The sequence below is a fragment of the Notothenia rossii genome (assembly GCF_949606895.1).
Source record: "Notothenia rossii genome assembly, chromosome: 7".
NCBI lineage: Eukaryota > Metazoa > Chordata > Actinopteri > Perciformes > Nototheniidae > Notothenia > Notothenia rossii.
Genome location: NC_136905.1, coordinates 28929673 through 28952594, shown reverse-complemented (window position 1 = coordinate 28952594; position 22922 = coordinate 28929673). Strand labels below are relative to the sequence as shown.

The window sequence follows — 22922 nt, the reverse complement described above, 5'->3', positions numbered from 1 at the left end:
TAGTTAAGTTGTGCTATGACTGAGTGATATACATTACATTACGTTCTTTCAACAAGACCCTCGTTGTAGCCCTTGTTCTGTAAATGTTGGCAAATCAGACTGTAGAGACAATTTTACAATTTTAACTAGATGGAATTCCAGTGACACAATGGGTGTTTTACATGGTAATGGAAAGTGCACCATTTGTATCAAAGTTGGTTGGTTCTAATGCATTGCAAATCTGTATGAATACATTTTGGAGCAGACACCAATCACAGGGTGGATTCACTGATTTTTGTTCACTTTCATTAACATTTTAAGACATTTGGCGGAGTCATTGAATTATTTCTAGTAGGTCATAACATGTTAATTGTTTTCCTGATTGTAGGCTGTCAGAGGAGGTTAAACACCCATGATATAAAAGTGGGATTGATGTGACTGTGGATGGTGTGCGGAGGGGGGAGATTACGCCACCGGGCCTGTAGAAAGCACCATAAAAACTGCAACAACAAAAGCTAACGACAGAAGCTAAAAAATGCAAAAATCAAATCAAATCCAGTCAATCCATCCGGCCTTTTTAACTCGGTCCGGGGTCCAATCATTTAATGATTTAATTAGGACCTAATTCCTTCATATTTTGCATACGGTATGATTGTGAAACAGATATTAAATTGGATTTCATGTGTTTAAAATGCGTGAAAACGTCTTAAAACTAAATCAGAGTGTTGGTAATTGAGGCGTTTCTTTCGCTCCCATGCTTTGGATCAAAAGTGGAATTCAATCACTGTATTTGGTGCGTATATAGCAATATAAGGCTGACTGACTGATTGCCTTGTTTTATCAGGTGTATTTACCCAGAAACACCAGATTTGTAACCTTGTCTGGATTTGCGTGATCTGCTGCTGTTTGCTACTACCTCAGCTCCCAGCTGCCTCTCTGTCTGTCTATTGCTCGGGGCCTTGCAGTCAACTACACAGGGAAGAAGAGACCAAAGACAGGGTGCTTTTTAGTCTCCCCCTACCACCTCCCCACCTTCCCCCCACCACCACCACAACACACACAGCCCCAGATCCACTAACAGCAAAACCACCACCACCTTTTTCCATTGGCTCTTGATGTTTAGTAAAGAATCCCCCAGCACACCCACACCCTCCCTTCAGCAATCCCCCTGGCCTCAGTGCCCTGTTCCCACATTGTATCCAGATGTGAGGAGGATAGTTGAGGGGAGGAAGGTAAGGCCCCCTGGTAGTGCCCCCGTTCCACCCCCAGCCCCCAACCCACCATCCTGGCTAAACACATCCCAACACTGGAGGTGTTCCAGGAAGCTCCAAACTAATGATCTGTTACTATCTGCTATAGCAAATAGTAGATCCTACTATTCTATGTTTTATACCATATAGTACATATTTTTGAATTTGAAATGTGAAAACAAGAAGTTTAAAGATATCACAAATCGACGTGATAGACATTTTACAAACCAAACAACCAATATTTAGTTGTAGCTCTTTATGGTAACATACAGCATCATAACCTACTTTACCTTTTAACATGAGAAGAGATACAAATCTGTTGCTCCTGAGGCCAACAGGCCGTGACCGTCTCATCCCCGGGCCGTAGAATTCTATTTAAAGAGCCACTAATCCCATCAGATTATACCTGACCAACTCCTTCAAATTACCCAATTAATCTGTTTTAACAATGGTCACAAAGCCCATCTCCCCCCTAAAAACAAAACCTGATAAATCCCAAAGAAAAAAACTGACCTATTTTAGCGGTCTTAATTACTCAGGCTGACACAAAAGGTGGGTGGGCTACAGCCTAAACTTGGTCGTGGCTAGTTTTGAACATGATTTATCTGGGTTTTTATGCCAGTAAATGCATAACTGCACTAAAACATAAAGGGAGCTGCTGAATATGGGATGTATATTAGCCACACACTACAGATGCAGCACTGTAATGAAGTTATTTGAGGTTGTTGCCGGCTGCTGCACATATGACTTCTCTCAAGCAGTTGGTGTGCTTAGGTTTACAACCTGGACAGCAGGCTCCACAGGCATCAATGTCCCAGATAGATCTGAGGCAGAGGTTTTTGCGCTGTACTTGTTTGTATTAGGAATCATTTTAAGGACTGTTACTGCCAACTCTTAAAATGAAGCTCCAGGGCGTCAAACACATTTTTATTATATCAATCTTTTAAGTATGTCCAAATAGCCAGTTTGTAAAAGCCCATTAATTTGCAACTCATGCCACACCATTATAATACATCAAGTTTGTTGACACATCCATGTCTATTATGTCTTATAAACATACTTATATTTCTTAATAGCACTCAATGACTCAAAAACATATTATAAATCTTAAAACGTCACTTTCTGAAATTGTATTATAATTCTCACAGTAAAAATACATTCTAATGATATAACACTATATCATGTATTACTATTATGCAGTATCATCATATGTCGCATTATAAGTATACTTCATTATGGATTTTTAAAATAGGTTGTATAAAAAGTATACATTTTTAAGTATTATGATAGATGACCCTATAAATCATTTAAAAATGATGTATAATGATTATCGTTAAAACTAATTATTAATATTTACTTTTAACTAAAGTTACACATGATAAGAAGATTCATTATTATTATTTCTATAAATCATGTTGGGCCTTATAGGAAGTTCTTGTTCTAAAAGTGTGGGCCCATTTCAAAATATCTCATTAAATCTGTGTGGTCTTCAATAATTCTGCAATAAATATGTTGTCAATGAGGTTGCATTATACCAATGACATCAGATACATAACAGTTGGACCTGATTTGAAATAAAGGGCCATTGTCCTCTTGTTCTTCTTCTTTCGTATAACGTTAGAGGTCCAACTCGGTGTCGTGTAGCCATGCCCGCATCTCTGGTCCTAGGTCGAAGAGGCTGGTTTCCGAGGGTGGTCTATAGGAAGCCAGCCTCTTTGAACTAGGACCAGAGGTCATAACAAGTCCTCTTGTTGTAACAACCACTCTCTTGTGGATACTGCATGACACAAGCTGAGCTCATAATTGCTGCTGGATAGTATTTACAGTGAGGCTCCTTATCAAACCACATTTGTTTCAATTGCAATATGGATTGCTGTCACCATCTCTGTATGCTTTCTTTGTCAGCTAACCCTTTAAATTCATCCCCACGGCACTATTCCATTTGCTTATCTTAGATTCATACAAATACCTGCAGGTTAAGCAGGAGACTCACTCTCTTTGTGTCTCAGGAGTGAGCTGTCTCCATTTTTAGTAAACCCATCCTGCAGTGTTCTGGGCTTGACACATTTGTGTTGTGTAAAGCTGGTCCACTGGTGCGATGTGGAGAGAATGACAGTGTGCGTAATCCTCTGTCGCTTATTTCTCATTTAGTTTTCTTTCTCTCTTTTTTCGAACGGTGGTCGGTTGGCTGGCTTAATGGCTGTTTTGCTGCGTGGCTGATGCAGGTAACTCCCTGTTGGAAGAGTCTGATCTCTCCGGGGGAAAGCTACGCAAACATGACTGCTTGATGCAACATTTGCTTTCTCCTATATCAGTATCTCCTCTGAGTAAACATCTCAGCATTAGGGGAGTGTAGAGGGGAGCTTGTGTTGTGTGTATTTTGCACTATTTGTAAAAGGAGCAATAATCTCACCACAAATACTTGAAATCTGCTCTTTATTCTCATCAAAATGAGACGTCTCTTATGTATGGTACTGCTAGCATTATTGCTAATCAGAGGTCAAAGAAGTACTCATTATTCCCCTAAGTTAAAGTATTCATTTTCAAAATACAGGAAGTACGTAAGACAGCCACATTTGTTTATGTTTCCTTCATTTCCGCAAAGGCCCTATGATTTATGATCTGCTTGTTTTTTGTATTCTAAACTAAAATACCAAAAGATGTTTCAGTATGATTCAGTTCCATTTGAATAGTTTTACCCACATTTTTAAGATTTTCTGAATATATTTGTCAAGCGCAACTTTTATGGCAAGGATAATCGTGGCTTTAACTTTTCATATTGTACACTACCTATTGCTGATACTGCTACGAAAACTGCTACTACTACAAAAGCCTAACGTTGGCTGGATTTCATAGCATTAACTATCACAATTTCCTGTTCCTAATGTGGATTTTTGAAAGAGAGCAGGCATTGCTGTGTCAGATATAACAAACTGCATTTCAAATCCAGGCACATATCTCCTGCCAGATACTCTGCCAGCAGTGTACACACTTTTCAGTTTGTCCTCAATATCAGGGTCAGTCCCAGAATGACCATCAGTGATTGATTATTGGTGCAGATATTAGCTAACGTGAGCCACTACTGCTGTGTACATGTTATAATAGCAAATACACCAACCTAAAACTATTTTACAAAAGTCTCCAAAAACATGCCATACATACACAGAGTTTTACAAACCCTGACTTCTCTCCTATGGAGGACAGTTTCCTTCATTTCAAGTCAAACCATAGAAAGTGGACGGGAGGATTTTATTTACTTGACAGCAATTTGTTACCATTAATATCCCAGTGACATTATGTAGCCAATTAGCAGACAGCTTGTCAGCCTGACATCCATGGCAGTGTGGCTGCTGCATGCTTCCAGATGTGGATCTGGTAAATTCACTACTGTCTAACAACACAGCAACCGGTGCAGATCGGCTTCTGCTGGCCAGTTTATTGCAAACAGGCGGAGGTGAGGAAGGCTGTTTATTTACCGACAAGATGCTGTGATCTGCTTTTCTCAGACCCACCTGCACCAGAAGGAAAAGTGAAGCAAAGGAACTGCTGATTCAGCTACCTAATGGAGATTTATTTTTACATTATTTTACAATTTGAAGGATTTATCTATTTTGAGCTATTATTCACCTATTAAGGTTTTTTTCTTGCATGCCTTTTCTTTCAAAAAACTAAAAATGTTTTTGATGAGTTGAAGTAATTGGGAACCATTAACATGATAACAACATTACATCACATGTTACTTGTTAGACGCTTTTATCCAAAGCGACTTACATACTCAATACTGTGGACAATCCCCACAGGAACAATTTGGGGTGAAATGTCTCAGGGACACAACGACATGGTGACTGCAGTGGGGTTTGAACCTGTGACCCCCTGATCCCAACACCAACGCACTCCAACAACTATAACAAAACATCAGTTTACAAACTCTCCCACGTCCTTCGCTCATGACACATGCATTTTCACAAAAATACTTCAAACGTGTATACGGAAAACAAAAAGTGCTAGTGTGAGACTGTCTATGCACAGGTGTTTTAATGGTCAGGCTTTACTTCAAATGCACGTTTGGGAAGTAGTTAGCCTACCACTGGACTAATGAGACTTATATTTTACTAGAAGAGCTGTGTGAGAGTTTGGAAAAGCACGTTTTGATATAGATTTGCTGTTGTTGAACATTTTAAATTAACACATTCTTAGTTTTTTGTGTATTTGATATACAAATGGTAATGTTGTGGGTTAAGCATTCCTCTAAAGTGTGTCATTTGTGGGAGTTTGTTGGTTGTTATGTCATATTTTACAAGGAAACATTTCACACAGCAGCTGATGTCATTTCTAGTAGCTGCTTTCATGAAAATGGGCAAGTCTAATCAAACCTCTGGAGACAGCTGTTCTCTGCCATCAGTGACGTTAGGGCGACCGTTTTTTAAATGGCACTTTGGGGCGGATTAGGAGATTCAAACTGCCAACCTCGTAGTGGGACATTTCTTAGACTTTTACTGTTTTTAAAAACGGAAACATCTCTCAAAACAGAGGAAAAAGTCATATTTTCGTTTCCCACGCAGCCACCCACCCTTCCACAAACCCAAACCTGATGCACACACACACACGATGTGCATAACGTTTGCTGTGTTGATTGTGGGGTGGAATGTAACTGAACTAGCAGATTGTCTCAGTAGACTATTGGATAAATGTAGAGAGAGTGGATCCTGGCCAATTTCCTGTGCTGTGGTTACACTGCAGAGAATATCTGTCATAACGAGGCTTATGGGCAAGTGAGTGATTCAATCATGCTTCCTTTAAGAAAGTCTGAGTGACTAAACACCAGAAACAGATGATACACAGAAGGTCGCATTGGTTTTTCATCATCTCAACAGACATTGGTGATCAATACTTCCCAAAAAAAGTCAAATGACTCCTGCATGATGGGTATGTTCTGCATCCCACTGCCTCTGTGTCTCTCTTCTGTCTGCCTGGATCTCTCATATCCCTCTCAGTCAGCTCTTATTATCCCAATATATCTCCTGCCGTGCCTTTACATCACTATTTAACACTTATCCTCCCTCTGCTGCCCTCCCTCTCATTATCTGCTCTGCCTTTTCTACTCTCCTTGACATGCTTCTTTCTCCATCTCTCTTCCTCTGCTGCCTTGTTTTCTTCCTCTGTATTAGTTTAGAGTTTTTTCCCTTCCACTGGGGTGGGTTAACAAGGCGGCATGATTTCATCAATGTGAATCAGTCAGCCTGATAAGACATGACCCAGATGGGATCTCCGGCTCTCTTTTCATGTAGCCATCCATCACAACCACGGTAGCCACATAAGCTCCGTCTCACGGTAATGCCTGTCAGCCCGCGTATGAAAGAAATGTGTCACGAAGCTTCAGTGTTCCCTTTAGAGAAACTCTGTGTCCTGACTAACACACTAACAACGTTTGCTATTCTCAGCTAGCAGCCCCGGTTCCTGTTTGGAGCGGAGTTTTCTCTTATTATTTTTGGCTATGAAATCGTGGGCAGATGTTTCCGCAAACAGACAAACTCCTAGAATATTCCTTAAGGGAATTCTGATGGTCAGTGATGAGTTTGAGATGACCCTAATTCAACTTTGTGGAATGTTATACTTCCAGATGCGTCTCTTTTATATTCCTATAATAATCCCATGGGAACGTAAATATGTCTCTTGGACATGATATTGGTTTTAAAGGCCCAGTTTGTGGGATTAAGTGGCATCGAGCAGGTAGTTATCAGATTGCATATTAAAGACAATGCCTGAGTACCTTGAGCCTGCATTATCTCTAATATCCAGCAGGGGGCGACTCCACAGGTTTGATTGCATAGAAGTCTATGAGAAAAGAACCCTACTCATTTTACATGTTTAACATGTCCCTGACCATTTTAAGACCTTATAGCTAGTATCAATTCCTCTTCAATACAGCATGCTGTTAATTGAACAAATGATGTTTCTATTAAGAGTAAAATATAGGGCAGGGGTATTCAACTAAAATTCAACAAGGTCCAGTTAGAGAAAATGTCCCCATGCAAAGGTCCGGAACATCAAAATGTCTAACTTGCTTTATGAATTAGTGTGACATATATTGAAGTAGCCTGTAGCTTTATCAACGTCTGCATGTAATCAACAACTGACTGCCAATCAAATAAAGAAAGTACAATTCATAAACAACAATATGTATTGTCAATTAACATTGAACTATACAGATATACAGTAAATACTGTGGATATGTATAATGTTCCTCTCTGGCTGCATTTAAAAATAAAATAGAGAAAATAAATCAAATAGCTTTTGAAAATATGTGCATCTTAAAAGTGTTTAATTTTAGATAAATAAAATAAAGTGTAGCAGCAGCTTGAGTTTCCCTTTTTCTTTATTAGCCGTTTCACATCATGACTTAACAGTTTCAGACGATTATAGAACAATATCAGTCTTTACACATCATAACAATTGAACAGTTTAAAAGTTTCTCTTTCTTTCCCTCTTATATTGCAGTCCCTCACTCACTTTTTTTAAATTCAGTGCGAGAATTGAGCTTGAGCTTGTCGTGCCAGGAGTTTAAATCTGGGCTGAAATGGTGTCAGGGCCATTCTCATACACACATGCAGGCGCTCATTGGTTAGCCTCGGTTAGCCTGCCCTGGAACGATATCTAGTTTTAATTTTGATCCTGGTCGACTGATCATATTGGGCTCTGAGACTGCTTATTTGTTATGACCTCAGTTTTGACTTGAGAGGGAATGTTTGGTCAAACACTTTGTGTTTTGTCTCGTAGTGGCGTTTTGGCACTTTTAATGAGCACCACGGTCTCTGAATGAGACACACTGGCTCTGTGCTCCCAGTGGGCAGGATGAACATGAATGAGTCCACTCAGGGTTAAAAGCTCTGTTCTCATTGTCCACTTTCCTCTTTTTTGAGAGCGTCATTTGTAATTGTTTATCTCTCCCTGTCTGCCGCTAACACGCCTGTTCAACCTCCTCTCCGTCTTCTCTCCCTGTATCGCTAATTATTCTCTTCACTCACCTTCCTCTCCGCTTCTCTCTGCCGCTCTCTCGTCTCTTCTTCTGTGTTTCTCTCCCTGTATCGCTCACTCGTCTCTTTCGCCCCCTGTCGGCAGCGGTTAAAATTGAAATCCCCTATTAATGTGTTGATTATAGGTCCGGGTACGTATAGGTCGGCGTCTGGGTCCGAATCCGGACCGAGGTACGCCTGTTGCCGACCCCTGCTTTAGGGCATGGCTACATTGTGATTGACAGGTTTTCTGGTTTGAATTGTATCCGTGTTTTTGTCTTTGAAAAGCCCTTTGCGTGTTTCAGTTCATGAAAGTGAATTGCAACATTTGTTGTTGCCTAAAGATGTCAGATATGTGTTGAATTTAGCCCACTTGGCTTGATTACGGTAGTTGTATCCATGGATGTATAAACAGATCTGGATAGAGCAGATAGATAGATTTGTGGGCCCGATGATGTCAAGGACTGACACGCCAGTTATAATACCAGCGTTGGTTTTATGTAATTAATTACGTATCCTAAAAGTTTCCCTTGGATACTTCTATGACAATCCTATAAGGATGTATAGTATGTATAGTACTCAATCCAGTGTACTCTGAACAATAACACCTTTTCCAGGGGATTCAATTGGATTTTACCCACAGGTTACTTTTCTTTCGAGTTGAGCTTTTTTAGAATGTGTGTTTTTTTTTTTTGGCGTGTGTGTTTGTACTTTACAGCAGTGTGTCTGTGAACCACCTCACAACAACTGCCTGTTGGAGCCCACACATTCTCTCTTTAGTAGAGCCATCAGGAGATTTCTGTGGAAACCCTCCCATCATCACTGCCAGTGTGTGTGTGTGTGTGTGTGTGTGTGTGTGTGTGTGTGTGTGTGTGTGTGTGTGTGTGTGTGTGTGTGTGTGTGTGTGTGCAAGCGGTAAGGAAGAGGCAGAGGCAGATCTGTTGCCCTGTTATGTTCTCATATCTCTAACAGGATGTGTTCTTCAGTTTTTGCCTCGAGGTGAAGACAGGTTTTAAAGCAAGGCAAACAGCAAGTATCAAACTCAAGTAACCACTTAAATGAGCAGCAAAAGAAAATGCAAACACACATACTATATTCATGCACAGAAAGAAGCTACCAGACGGCCAATGTAACACCTTATCATGGATTTGTGTTCCAAAAGCATACATTTGTGGTCAGTTAAGCTATTTGGGAATGAGTTGAGAGACACCAAGATCCTCTTTGGTTGACCAGTTAGTTCCATTCTAACACATTTTGAATGCTGTGCAGAATAGCAGGTTACTTGTACGTAACGAACTGCTAGTGTATCGTTACTCAAGCTAAATCTTGGATCTTAAAATGCAGGTCAAAGGGTCATCTTTGTTCAATTTGGTATCAGTGTTCATGGGGTTGAGAGTGCAGGAAGAAATGATGTATTTCATGCAAGGTCGATTAGCGACAGTTTGCGTTGTTCTGCTACAGTAACATAACCAGTGTTTGGTAGACTTTGTCTTTTTGCATCTGTAGATTTCTCAGAAATTCCCCAATGTATGGCATTTGATGTTGCCACAATTTGTATATTTAAAATTAGGGATGCACCGAATATTCGGCCACCAAAAATTATCGGCCGAAAATGGTTAAAAAGGCCCTTTCGGCTTTCTCCGCATATTTGTCCGGGTGTTTTGATTTCAAGTGTTGGAGTAATACCGAAGTGGTGAAAGTCTTTGCAGTTACACCCCCTTGATAAATGTCAGCTGAACACGTTTTACAAATCGCAATCCGCGCCTCTTTCTCTGATATTTTGAAATATCTCCAAGCGGCAGACATGTTGGCTGTGAGCCAGCCGCGAGTATGGTCACGCGCCGTGCTTGTCGCCGCGTTTTGATTACGTCATCACAACAACACGTTAGGTTACCAAACTTATAGGTGCATTTGTTGTTGTTGAAGGCCTGGCTGTTACAGTCTTTATTTACACTATTTTGTTGTAGGCCTACTGGCCTAGATGTTTATGCAGTTTTAAAGCACCTTGGCTTTGTTCTGAATGCACTTTGTTGTAGTTATCCTACAGAGAAAAGAAAATGCACTTGACTTGGAATTAATGTACTGTATGCATTCAAAAGTGCTGAATAAATGTTTTATGGACCCATAATAGTGATTATTATTTAAGTTAAGTTTTGCCATAATCATGTCTTTTTCGATAATCAGGTAGCTGAACAACATTGGTAAAAAATGTATACATTATATATATATATATATATTTCTATTAATCATTTTCGGCCTTTCGGCATTCGGTTTTCGGCCAACTGTTTCCTATTTTCGGTATCGGTTTCGGCCAAGAATTTCCCATTCGGTGCACCCCTAATTAAAACATCAAAAAACCTGAAACTTGTTCTTAATATTGGGAAGTTTTAGGGTGATTTCTTATGGTGAGTTTGGTTTGACCTACTCATCTATGGTAAATTATACAATACATATCTTTATGACCTTTTCCAAAAATGTGTCTTTTCTCATACTTTAGTAGCACCTACGTCCAAACCTTCCAGTTACATTACTATCTACATATGAATGTGTTAACTGAAGAGTTTGTCTATATATATGTCTGTATTTCATGGCCACATCACATTTCATCCATTAAATTGTGAAGGCCGTTTTTGTAATGGTCTGTTAAAAAAATGGCCCATGCCGAAGAACACATTGGCAGGTCACACTGCAACACCATATCAAATCCATTTCACCATGTCATGTGTTTGTGTGTGTAAACCTACTCACCACCGGGGCATCTTGTTGCGGCGAGCAGCAAATAGAACGGTCGAATGAGAAAGTGTGACGGTGTGAAAGACTGGCGGCCGGCTTTGAGGTCGTCGGTCTAATTACACTTCAGAGAGACTGATTCAGGTTCAATTGTGGAGGTTGTTGGGGTGGCTGCAGACGGATGGAGGAGCGCAGAGGAAGGGGAGGCAGGAGAGACAGTTGGTCACAGACAGAAAAGAGATGGAGCAGTTTCAATCGAACACTATTACCACGAGTGGCTCTTCTGCTTTTGCCGCTATTACACCAACAAGTTGCGGCGGTGCTGGTTTCACCTCTGCTCCCCCTGTGTTTCTGCTCCATCCTTCTCCGGCCCTCTCCATGTGTTTGATGTCAACGTGAGGGAATGCTTAGAAGGGAGCTGGTTTTGCAGCCATTTGCATGGAATGAAAAGAAAACAATGAAACGTCTTATCTTCGATCAAGCACCATTTGAACTTTACTAATGACTCGTTTGGAAATTCTTAAATGTCAAGGGGAATGAGCAAGTTGCTGTAACATAAGCACATTTTGATCCTGTATTTTAGGATCAAGATAATTAGTTGATGGCTAGATCAAGCTCTAGGTCAGGGTTACATTTGCATTTCACAGGTTTTTTTGGAAGACCTGCAGTAAGCTATGTATTGTTTGTGAACTCTGAGGTAGTTAAGACCATGTAATGATGGTTTGGTCTGCGTTGTGCGCTGACAGCAGATCTGTGTATATGTGTGTGTGAGGAATGCTGCTGTGGTGCAGGAGGAAAGGGAGGCGAGGGGGGGCTCTATGGGCAGGAGCACCCAGGGGTTAACGAGCGGTGTGAGAAAAACAGGCAGAGTTTGAGAAGGAGGGGGGAGGGAATTATGCGCACGTGCGCACACAAACACACACACACACACACACACACACACACACACACACACACACACACACACACACACACACACACACACACACACACACACACACACACACACACACACACACACACACACACACACACACACACACACACACACACACACACACACACACACACACAAGTATAGACCCAGAGGAAGCTGAAGATAGTTGAACCCATGAGAGCAGACAGCTCTCTGGAAAGCAACAGGTATCAGAACTTGTTGATCAGTCTTAACATATATCAGTATAAGTAGTAGTAGTTTTCCTAGTATTAGTATAGTATATTTTAAAGTTGTAAACAATGCAAAAAGGCATGCGTGCAACAGATATATAGTTCCGAAAATTGTGAATCGTGTTTTAAAAGGCGGCTAATTTAGATTATTTAAAAAAAGATAAAACAAACGTATTGGGTCCAGTGGTGTACAGTTACTAGTACATCTACTTTGAGGTACTTGAATATGAAATGTTTCCATTTCCTGCTAATTCATTATTCTACACCACTCCACTACAATTGAGAGGCAAATATTGTCCTTTTTTTCCATTACATGTATTTGATAACTTTGTAATATGATATTTATTATTCTGAAATGGGCAATTGTGCATAATTTTTACTTCTACCTGTACATTCTTAAGCTAATCCTTTTGGGCTTTATACTTATTCAAATGCAAGACTTTGAATTGAAACTGAGTATTTTTAGTAGCATTTTTACTGCAATACTCCTATTAAGGAGGGTACTTAGTCCACTTCTGAGCAATTTACACACGAGTAGAAAAACCTACAGGTGCACACCAATCATTTTGAAAACTACAGGGGCACTTGGAGAGCAGAGACCTCGGCCAAGGCCATTTCCATAAGTGAAATATGTGTGTATCCGGACAACCACAAAATGAAAACACAACCTCCTTGGCCACTCCAAACAGAAAGTTGTTTCAGTAAAATTCCCATCATTTCCTACTAAGTATTTTCTTCCTGTGAAATGTACTCTGTAGTGTACTCTGTACGTCTGAGAAGCTTCCCCTTCTCCTCTTAACCCATCCAGTAATCCCACTACCAAGGGCCGGTCACCAAAATGTAAGATGACAGTATTGACCCAAACACCTGCCACTTCCCACACCCACACACCCCCACCCCCACCCCCACCCCCACACCCACACACACACACACACACACAGTGGACTCTTTTCTATCCAAAGGCCCTTCTCACGCAAATAGAGTAGGCCCGCTCAGCCTATTTATCAGAGAGGGGGGGTTCGAGAAGGGACAGACAGCGCGGACCCCCTCTATTGTTCTGGCTGGGTTTAAGGGATGGGGGGGGGGGGGGCAGGGATGGAACTAGGGATAGGATGGGAATTGGAGACCCCAACAATGCCACAAAACCCCCCACTGCTCCTCGTGCTTATGAGCATGACCTGCTCTGACAGAGGGACAGACCCCGAGATGGAAACTAGACCAAAACTATAACATAACTCAGAACGAAGTGTACTCAAAGTGGATGGAACAAACCTAAACTTGTCTTAGAATAGTACTATTATAATACTATAAGTTAATCTGGACAAGAGTCACATCAAGCATACTCAAGGCAAACTACCAATTACATTTGGGATGCCTACATTGTTCTTTTTGAGAAAAAAGACACAATCACATCCTTTGATGAGTTTACCTCACGTATACTTTTTTCCCACCAGAGTCAAACGAAAATGACTCAAATGAGCATCGACGAGCCAAACTAGACCAAAATCAATCACAGCTCAAAACTGGAGTCATAACTGGACACAATCTCGAGTCAGAATAGCCCCAAATCAGAGAACATCCTGTACCAAAACCGACTCAAACACACAGCTGCACCACATCCCTCTGCATTACGTCTCAAAAGGACCCATCTAGCTTGAATGCACACGGTCAGATTTGGTTATGTTCAACTATGTGAGCAATAGGAGGAAACCCTGGAATGGAACAAGGGCGTCATTACAATGTAGGGCTAATGTACATAGCAGGATCCTCCTTCAAAAATACTTCCCTTTACAGAAACATGTATAGTGCACAGTGGCTCTTTTAGGTATTTTTATAGTTTACAACTTTGATATACGTATGTTTTCCAACTGTAAATGATGTTTTTGATGAATGGGACGTAACTGAATCTACAGTACTTGAAACAGAAAGTTGTATATCAACTACACCGTTTGCAAAAAGCCTCTTTTGTGCTCCCCAGCTGACACCCTAAAAATGTCCTAAAACTCCAGTGTGTGTGTGTGTGTGTGTGTGTGTGTGTGTGTGTGTGTGTGTGTGTGTGTGTGTGTGTTTGCATCCAGCTGTGCTTTACTCCATCTCTCTCTTCATCGTGCAGCTTGCAGCAGACCTCTTTGTCTGCCGGTTTAGAGCAGGGTGTGAGGTGAGGAGCAGTTTGTTCATAATGGATTATTGATTGGTCTGAGAATACACTGCCTCTGCACTGTGTGTGTGTGTGTGTGTGTGTGTGTGTGTGTGTGTGTGTGTGTGTGTGTGTGTGTGTGTGTGTGTGTGTGTGTGTGTGTGTTGTTTGTGTGTGTGTGTGTGTGTGTGTGTGTGTGTGTTGTTTGTGTGTGTGTGTGTGTGTGTGTGTGTGTATATGCGTGTGTGTGTGTGTGTGTGTGTGTGTGTGTATATGCGTGTGTTTAAGACTCTATACCATCCCCTCTGTCCCACTCCGAGCGCTGAATGTCTCTACTTTATGAGCAACTGAACAGAGGATAGCAAGGTTTTTGTAAAGTGCTCTGTGTATAACGCTTCATCAAGCAGTGTGTGTGTGCGTGTGTGAGAGTGTGTGTGAGCAACTCTCTGTATGGGCCGTTAAGCTCTAAATGCTGCCTGTATGAAACAGTGTTAAAAGCCCACAGTGTGCACATATAGACTTTCAAAAGATGTGTGTGGACAACATTAAAAGCCCCCTCTGTTTTGCTTCTTGATTCCTCAGTTCCCCGGCATGTATGCATGTGTTTGTATGTGTGCATTTAAACAAGAGGTCCACTCTCTATTTTTCCCGGCTGTGTATTTTTTCTTAACCTCTAATGCTGAGTGGGAGGGAAAGCAAAGCCCATCCCGGCTGAAGGATGTCCCACATGAGGAAGGACCTACAGTCATTATCAGCGATAAGGTGCCAGTGTGAGTGAGTCAGTGTGTTATGAAAGCCAATCTCCTCACCCTTGGGTGCAGGAGATTTGTGTCATGGCTGCTTCTGAGATGATTGCTATGACGAAGGTGCTTCCTGGCCTCTATCACAGAGGATAAAGGCAGTGAGGCTGAGCAGCCTTTACTAAAGCTTTGGTGACTCTTTGTTGAATTTCTCTTTAAAGTGGACCTACCATGCTATATTTCAATAATATAGTGTAGGACCATACCTATATAAGGCATATTTATACTTTTTATTTTTCAAAATACCAAACAGATCATGCATTTTAGCCATTCCTCATTTCGCTCAATTTAACACTGTCTTTGCATGGGCTGATTCTGTGAGAACAGCACCATCTACAGGCCTGGCATATGTACTACAGCGTCTCCAGCGCTTTCAAATGGCAATGTCCGTGGCTGTCTCCTCCTGATTGGTGGAGTTGGCCCAATAGCCGTAGCGCCACTTCTGTGACGTCATAGAAGTGTTCAAATCTGGATCAGTCTGTATCAGATCCGTTGCAGCCCCTTTTTAAGAGATTTGGGTATGGAGGAAAATAGAGAGGGTTGTGTTTTCTGACACTTGGTGAGTTCCCTGGAACACCGGGGACACATATTCATGTAGAAAAGACGTAGAAAAGTGCATTTTAAATGATAGGTCACCTTTAAGGGTAGTCCTGTTTTGTCACCAATTTGAAAAACCTTTTTTTTATAATAGTACCACCACCTACCCATCCTGAAGTGATAATAATAATAATAATAATAATAATAATAATAACACATGGGATTTTTATAGGGCTCAAACTCGCTTAAGTAGCGAGGAATCATGGGAGTTGTTGTTTTTGACACCTTTGCCATCTTTGCAGTCAGATTAATCGTTTGAGATTTTTTCAGGTAACCAATATTATTTGCAGAGCCACTTTGCTAAGCTTGTTGCTGTCATGACTTCATTTGCAGACGTTCAGGAGGATTTTTCTAGGAGACAAATAACCCTCAGAGGTCTCTCACATTTCAAAATAATCAAATACGGTGATCAAAACCGTTGAAACACTAAACACTGTGTTTCTTCAATGTTGTTTGGTGCCCACTGAACACTAACGTTTGTTAGATTGTTCTTGTGATTAAGAATGTATGATCCGTATGCCCGATGACTTAAATCCTTCATCCAGTTACAGTTCATTCATAGTTAAAAAAACACCAAGATCTTAAAAGTGTTGTAGAAGTTTGGCTTGAAACTCGATAACAAGCCCATTTAGGACAGCTTCTGGCCGACAACCACAACTGCTGCTGATTGCACAGAAGGGACATGAAACAGATGTTACCATGATTAAAATGATGGATTTCTCTAGGTTTGAAAATTGTAAAAAAAACACTTGGGATAAGTTAGTACATAACCCAACAGAATATAGTCGTTTATAGACATTTTAAGGTGTAAAAGTTAACATAACTAAGAACGTTATAATGTTAGAAGTCTTGCTTTTAAAAAGTACTAATTTGTGATTTGAAAACCATTCAGCTGGTTCTGGCCTTCAGGCACAGTTTGACACTTAGTTTCAAGACTCACTCCAGATGTGAACCTCAGGAGTCTCTAGAACAGAAATAGCCAAACAGCTCTGCGAAGGCTGCGTATGGATGGGAAAATAAGAGTGGATTTCCTCCTCTGGCCCAACTTCAGCTGCTACGGTTCAGTGTTCACAAAGCAGAAGTTGAGATTGCAAGAATTGAGGGGGAAAAAAAAGAACAGTTTGTTTTTGTTTGACACAGCAGTCATTATCAGCTGAGCGTAGGCCTCCACTTACTCCCAGTGATTCATTGTGGTGCAGTTTAAGTGTCCATTAATGGCACGTCTAATAGCAGAACAATGACGTTTCCCAACAAGGTTTGGACTGGTCTGAAGTATTTAAAGGTGATCAGAAAAGTGTTTCCACGAGAATACAGCATTTAAACACACTTAGGAAATAAAACAGCAATTCTTGCCTGAAACTATCTCCGGTCTTGCGAGAGGTTCATTAGCTGCTAAGTGGACGGTTCTTTCTAGCTTCAGGATGAAACGTCATCCATTTAGTGCACCATGTCTGCTCTAAGAACGGCTTTGATGCCTCTTTTCTTTTTTGATGACTTCGATGATTGCTAATCTTGTTCGTCTCTCCTGGACAGTTTCTCCCCCCTTAAGCCAATTTGTCATTTTTCTCTCCCCCCTTTTCCTTTACGGTGAGGAGCCTGCATTGTTTCCCTTCTGGAGGCTAATCTCATTACATTTCAATTTGCACATGCGACTGCCTGGTGGATGACAGGCTTACTGTTGAAGAGTCTCAACCCCCCTCGGCTCTATACTGACCCCCAATCAGCGAGGCCATTTAACAGGAAATAAGATTATTATCCTCTTTTTTTAGCGCCAGAAAAGAAACGACTAAGTATTAATGAGTAACATTAGGCTGCGGAGATGGAGAGCAGATGGAACAGATGGAGGGGGAAACTATGGTAGATGGATAAAATGGGTTGTTACTTATTTTGCTGATTTATGTCTCTTGTCACCTGATCACGCCGCATATTGGATATTGTTCCCTTAAGCTGTGTTGTTCCTCATTTAAATGATTTGTCAAGTGTATCAATACTTTCTTTATTTTCTTATCGCTCTAGTTAAATCCAAGCTCATAAATTCATGAAAATCACTTCATTGAATTTTATGTTTTTTTATACTTCATAAAATATTTGGAATATGTTATGTGTCGTCACCAAAGCACATGAATGAGACCTATAAAGGACGGCAGTTTTGTGAATTTAGGGAAGGATGTAAACGTCTTCACAAAGAATCAATATGGTGTTATGATGTTCATCAATTCTTCTGCATGTAAGACAAATTAATGCTTGTAAAAACAATACAAAAGGATAACATCATTCTAGCGGCTCTGTGAGGATCAGTGATGCTTTGAGCTAGATGTTAGTGTCAGTAGATGTTAATGTAATAAAACGGATGTTACACAGGCCTCTTGTTAACCATGTTCACCTTCTTGGTTTAGCGTGATAGCATGAGAGCATTTGCTAAGCACCAAACACTGAATGTTACAAAAAATCATTTTGTTTCTGCCTTCAATGGAGTTCAAGTGTCTTTTCTACCAAGTCTTACATATTGGAAAAAAGGCTTGAAATAAGCCTTAGAATAGGCTGAAGATCAATCAAGTTATTCTCATTTCCAATCCATTCAAAAGTTGTTGAGACATTTCGCTCAAAATCATATGAACCCCTTAGAAGTGCTATAAAGGATAAGATAGGGATCACTACAGACATCATTCATCATGGGGAATCTGTACATGTCTATGCCAAATTGTACGCCAATCCATCATTGGGATGCTGAGAGTAAAAACTGCTGGTGACACTAGAGGAGACCAAAAGGCAATCTTAAAAGTCATCAAGACTCATCCTCTGGGTAACATGAATGTACATATAATACTTCATAGGAATCCATCAAGTAGTTTGGTCTGGACCAAAGTGGTGCATTTGGCCAACAGATCATCACTGCCATCCTTAGAGCTATGTCACTAGCGTGGCTACAAATGTAAAAGACCTAATGTTTGGAAAACGCATATGGATATAGTGAGCCTTAATGCTTATCAACATTGAGACTATCCCTAACCCCCAATTCTAATCCTAACATTTAGACACAAAAATATATGGATCTGGAGATACGTTTTGTATCTAATGTCAGCCACAGCTGCAATGCTGGCTGGAGCAGCACTGTTCTTGTCAGCTGGAAGCCTAAGCTTACCAAGCACTCCAGGAGGAAGGATGGCAAGCCATTGAGGGCGCTCTGATTTCAATAGCATAAATCATTCTAGATAGATAGGTGGCTTTGGCGCAGGGTAGTCATTTTCAGCGCGAGAGTTTAAGACATATGATTGTTCTGGTGCTAACTTCCCTCCTCCACCACCCTATCCTCTTATGATTATGATCAATTATCCACTTATAATTAGAGCCTGGCAGTAACTCAACTCATGGGCCCTGTCACTTGATATAATAGCCTATAATAATGCTGTCAGTCGCATTTCATTCAGTCCACACTCTCAGGATCTAGCATCGGCTGAAATGTATACTCCAGTAAGAAATATGTCAGTTTAATCAACAAAGCTGTAACAGAAAATGGCTCTTTTGTAATGATAGTATCGATGAGCTGAGACGGAGAAAAGAATAAAGATGTGATTAACTTTGAGGAATTCTTGTGAGAATATTGGGACTTTGCTGCAAGAAATAATAATAGGTCATAAAAAGGAAATGTGGTGAAAACATCTGACACATTTGGCAGATGTGTAACATTATACAACTTAATAGGTCAATTGAAATTACAGCAGTTTTTTTTTTAATTAGTCAACACTGCTTCATTTCTTCTTTTCTTTCTCTTTCTATTTTACTGTCTCCCCCACCCCATTGAACTCCAGTTTGAGAAATAGAGCAAAGCAAACTGTCTGAAGAGCCACTTCCTGTTGTGTACTTAAGATCCCTGTCATGTGATAGCGTCAGTTGAGGCGGGTGCATGAGGCCAGTATGGGGAGGGAATATGGTGGCACTGCTGATCTTGCTGATGTGAACACAGCCCCTCACCCCCCCACCACCCTGATTGTGTAAAGTGTCGACTCAGCCAGTGTGGCGTCAGAGCCCCGAGCCCAGCACAGCTCTTCACAACCACACATGCACGTGCACAGTGGTGGAGCACAATGTCAGCCACAGATACATGGTGGACTTACATGATAATAGCTAATCCATAATGTATACTGATGTAAATCTGTATAAACTCATATAAGTAACAATAGACGCAGGGTCTAAGAAAGATAAATATGTTTGTCAATAAAAAGGGGTAGATGTAATTGTAGTGTAAATCATAAGTTGATTATTTGTTAGGTGTTTCTAAAGAGGTCATGCACTGTTTTCTGTCCTGTTTGTAGCTGCCTTAAAAAGATGACCAAACCAGGGTCTTACATAAATTCACAGTACTACACAAATACATGCAGATCTACCACACCATCAGGCCACCTACATGCAGGAGTTAGTGTAGATGTGTGTGCAGGCAAAGGGTAACTAAATGTGTCTGAAAATGGATTACCTTTGGTATATTTCTGTTTTACTTACACATTCTTTGTCTGTTTTCTCCCTCCCCACCCCCCTTTGTGTCTTTCTTCTGTGTTGCTTTTGTAGGTGAAGGATATGCAGTGTGATTGAAGAGAATGGAGAGAAGACAATGAAATGAAGAACACAAGTGTGGCGGAAAAGTACTCAAAACCTCTTTCCACTGACACAATGATGACCTGGAATTAAGACAGAAATGTGTTTGTTCGGACAAAGAGACCATAAGCACGTGTCAAAATAAATGATAAAGCTACATGCATTGCTTTCTATGGTGCTTGTGGCATGTAGATAGTTTGAACTACTGATTCATTGACAGTGCCAGATGAAGATGGATAGATGGTGTTGCATCCAGTAACTGGAGAGTGCTAAATGAGCTGCTGTGTAAGCAGATTGATCCCTGGATGATTGAAGGCAGATAACAATTGAACTTAAGCACGCTAGACTTCCCTAGATGTGCAAAAGCAGATCGCAGTAGTTTTTTTGGAGCTTGTGAAAGACCAGGTAGTACAGGGTAGTTTGGATTGTACTATGAATTCTAGAGACAGTGTGGAGGTGATGGAGACCCGGGCAGCAGGGAAGGAGAAGCTGGTTGGAGACAAGGTCAGCCATAGAAATGACATTGATGGGGAGGAAGACAAAACCCCAGGGGCTTTTGACTGCAACGTCTGCGGACGCAGCTTCCCGTTCCTCAGCTCATTGTCCCAGCACATGAGACGACACACTGGTGCTCGCCCTTACAAATGCCCCTACTGTGACCACAGGGCCTCTCAGAAGGGCAACCTCAAAGTTCACATCCGCAGCCACAAACTGGGCACCCTCTCCAGCCACCACTCCAATGAGGATGAAGAGGGTGGAGCCGAGGAGGAGGAGATGAGTGTTTCAGAGGGCCTTGATGGAGGTACGAGTCCAACTAAGAGCAGCTCAGCCTGTAACCGGATGATTAATGGGGATAGTGGAGAGGAGAGTCGCAGGAAAGTGCCTGGTAGGAGCCTGAAAAGAGAAAAGCCTGTTACTGACCAGAGGCCTTTCTGTTGCCGTCTCTGTGGCTACGAGGCCTTTCGAGAAGATCAGCTCCTCAGCCATATTGAAAAGGTCCACATAACAGCAGATGCAGACGATGATACCACTGTTAAGGAAGAGGTTGTGCCCGAACCTGAAATCGTCCAACCTCAGGGTGATGGGACCTTCCCCTGTGAGACCTGCGGCCAGGTGTTTACCCAGGCCTGGTTTCTGAAGTCACACATGAAGAAACATGCAGGGATCCTGGACCACTGCTGTCGCATCTGTGGACGACGGTTCCGTGAAGCCTGGTTCCTAAAGTCGCACATGAAAACACACAACACCAAATCCAGGGCACGGTCAAAAGGGGAATCTGCTGAGCCTCCAGCCACCATCAATGACGTAGCTCAGGATCCCGAAGTTGTCACTAGCCACATTTCATCCATCTATCAAGTGTGTTCCAAATGTGGGAACCTGTTCCACAACAAAGAGAGCCTGAGGGCCCATGAAAAAATCCACAGTGTCAGCTATGGCAGGAAATCCCCAAGCCAATGTCAACTCAGTGATGATGAGGACTCACCAGCTGTTAAGAGACGTTTCTTTGACTGCTTAAACCTCCAGCCTGTTGAGAAGAAAACTCTGGATGAAGAGGAGAATGAAAAGCTAGGTCAAAGAATCCCAGAGCTAGATCCATTTTGCAGCTACCAGGCCTGGCAATTAGCTACAAAAGGAAGGGTTGTTGAGCCAGTGGAGGGAATTTCCAAGGGCTCCTATGGGGTAGGAAGTATGGGGGAGGAAGCCCTTGCCGGGGCCGCTGTGGTTTTTGAGAAGGAGAGCAGCCGTTATGTCCTTCAAAGTCAAGGGAAACGTAACTCAGGGCGACGCAGCAGCTCTGGTTTTGGAAGCCATGCTTCTTCAGGGGACCGGACACCAGAGAGCCTCAGCGACTCCGAGTACCGGCCTTCGTCTCGCCAGGAGCGCCGGCGACCATCTGCCTCCAAGTCCAACGAATGCTTTGAGTGCGGGAAGGTGTTCCGTAGTCGTCACCAGATGATCGTCCACCAGCGGGTACACAGGAAGGACGGAGGCAGGGCATCTGTGGGCTACAAGGAAAGAGCTTCAAGAGACGAGCGATGGGGCTCTACCAGTGATCCCGAGTCAGGCTCCCCCAGCAGGCCCAGCACCCCGGGGTATGGGGACTCTCCACCAGCCTCCACCCTCGTGAACCAGGCCTCAGAGATGGGTACAGCAAACTCTGGAGAGACTACAGGTTGGTCTTCTTTTATCTTGTTCTTTTGTTTTGAAACTAAAATCTTGAATCAAAGGCAATTTAAGGGAGCTGAACCTAAATATTACTCATTTGGGAATTGCAGCTTAGTTTCAATCTGACATATTCGTTATGAAATCAATAATTGGAGGCTATAGTGCTGAAGATTCCCTTGATGTTTCATTTTTTGCTTATGACCACCATTGCCAAGTCAATATTCAATCTGTCTTTCTAAGGTACTGACTCCACTTTCTAGCATAAAACAGGTACATTAAGTATACACAGCAGTTTACTAATAGAAGCACACGCTGCAGTCATTTTAGAAATGACCGTAGCCTTTTCCAAGCCTCCCACTGGAGGCCTCTGACTCTGTCACTGTAGTAAACATCTGTTGATGAAATGTGCTTTGTGTAGATGGAGCTCCTCATAACATCAGTGTGTATGGAGAGGGAGCTGGAGCCACCATGTGGCAACATCTTGAAATTACAT

The 22922-nt window shown here is 41.7% G+C and overlaps 2 protein-coding genes across 4 annotated transcripts in view; one reads left to right on the top strand and one right to left on the bottom strand.

Annotated features, from left to right (window-relative positions):
* The window catches only part of LOC307046360 (uncharacterized protein), a gene marked incomplete at its 3' end in the record, with an annotated part of 109984 nt that overhangs the window by 56129 nt on the left and 30933 nt on the right, over positions 1-22922 (bottom strand). The window lies entirely within an intron of this gene.
* LOC307046042 (zinc finger protein 516-like) overlaps positions 1-22922 on the top strand; it is an 85310-nt gene that overhangs the window by 44404 nt on the left and 17984 nt on the right. For all 3 annotated transcript variants that reach the window (XM_079692171.1, XM_079692170.1, XM_079692172.1), the window contains one exon: positions 20237-22436. In XM_079692171.1, the coding sequence (XP_079548297.1) occupies positions 20696-22436 (1741 nt within the window). In that variant the 5' untranslated portion in view covers positions 20237-20695. The remainder of the gene's footprint in view (positions 1-20236; positions 22437-22922) is intronic.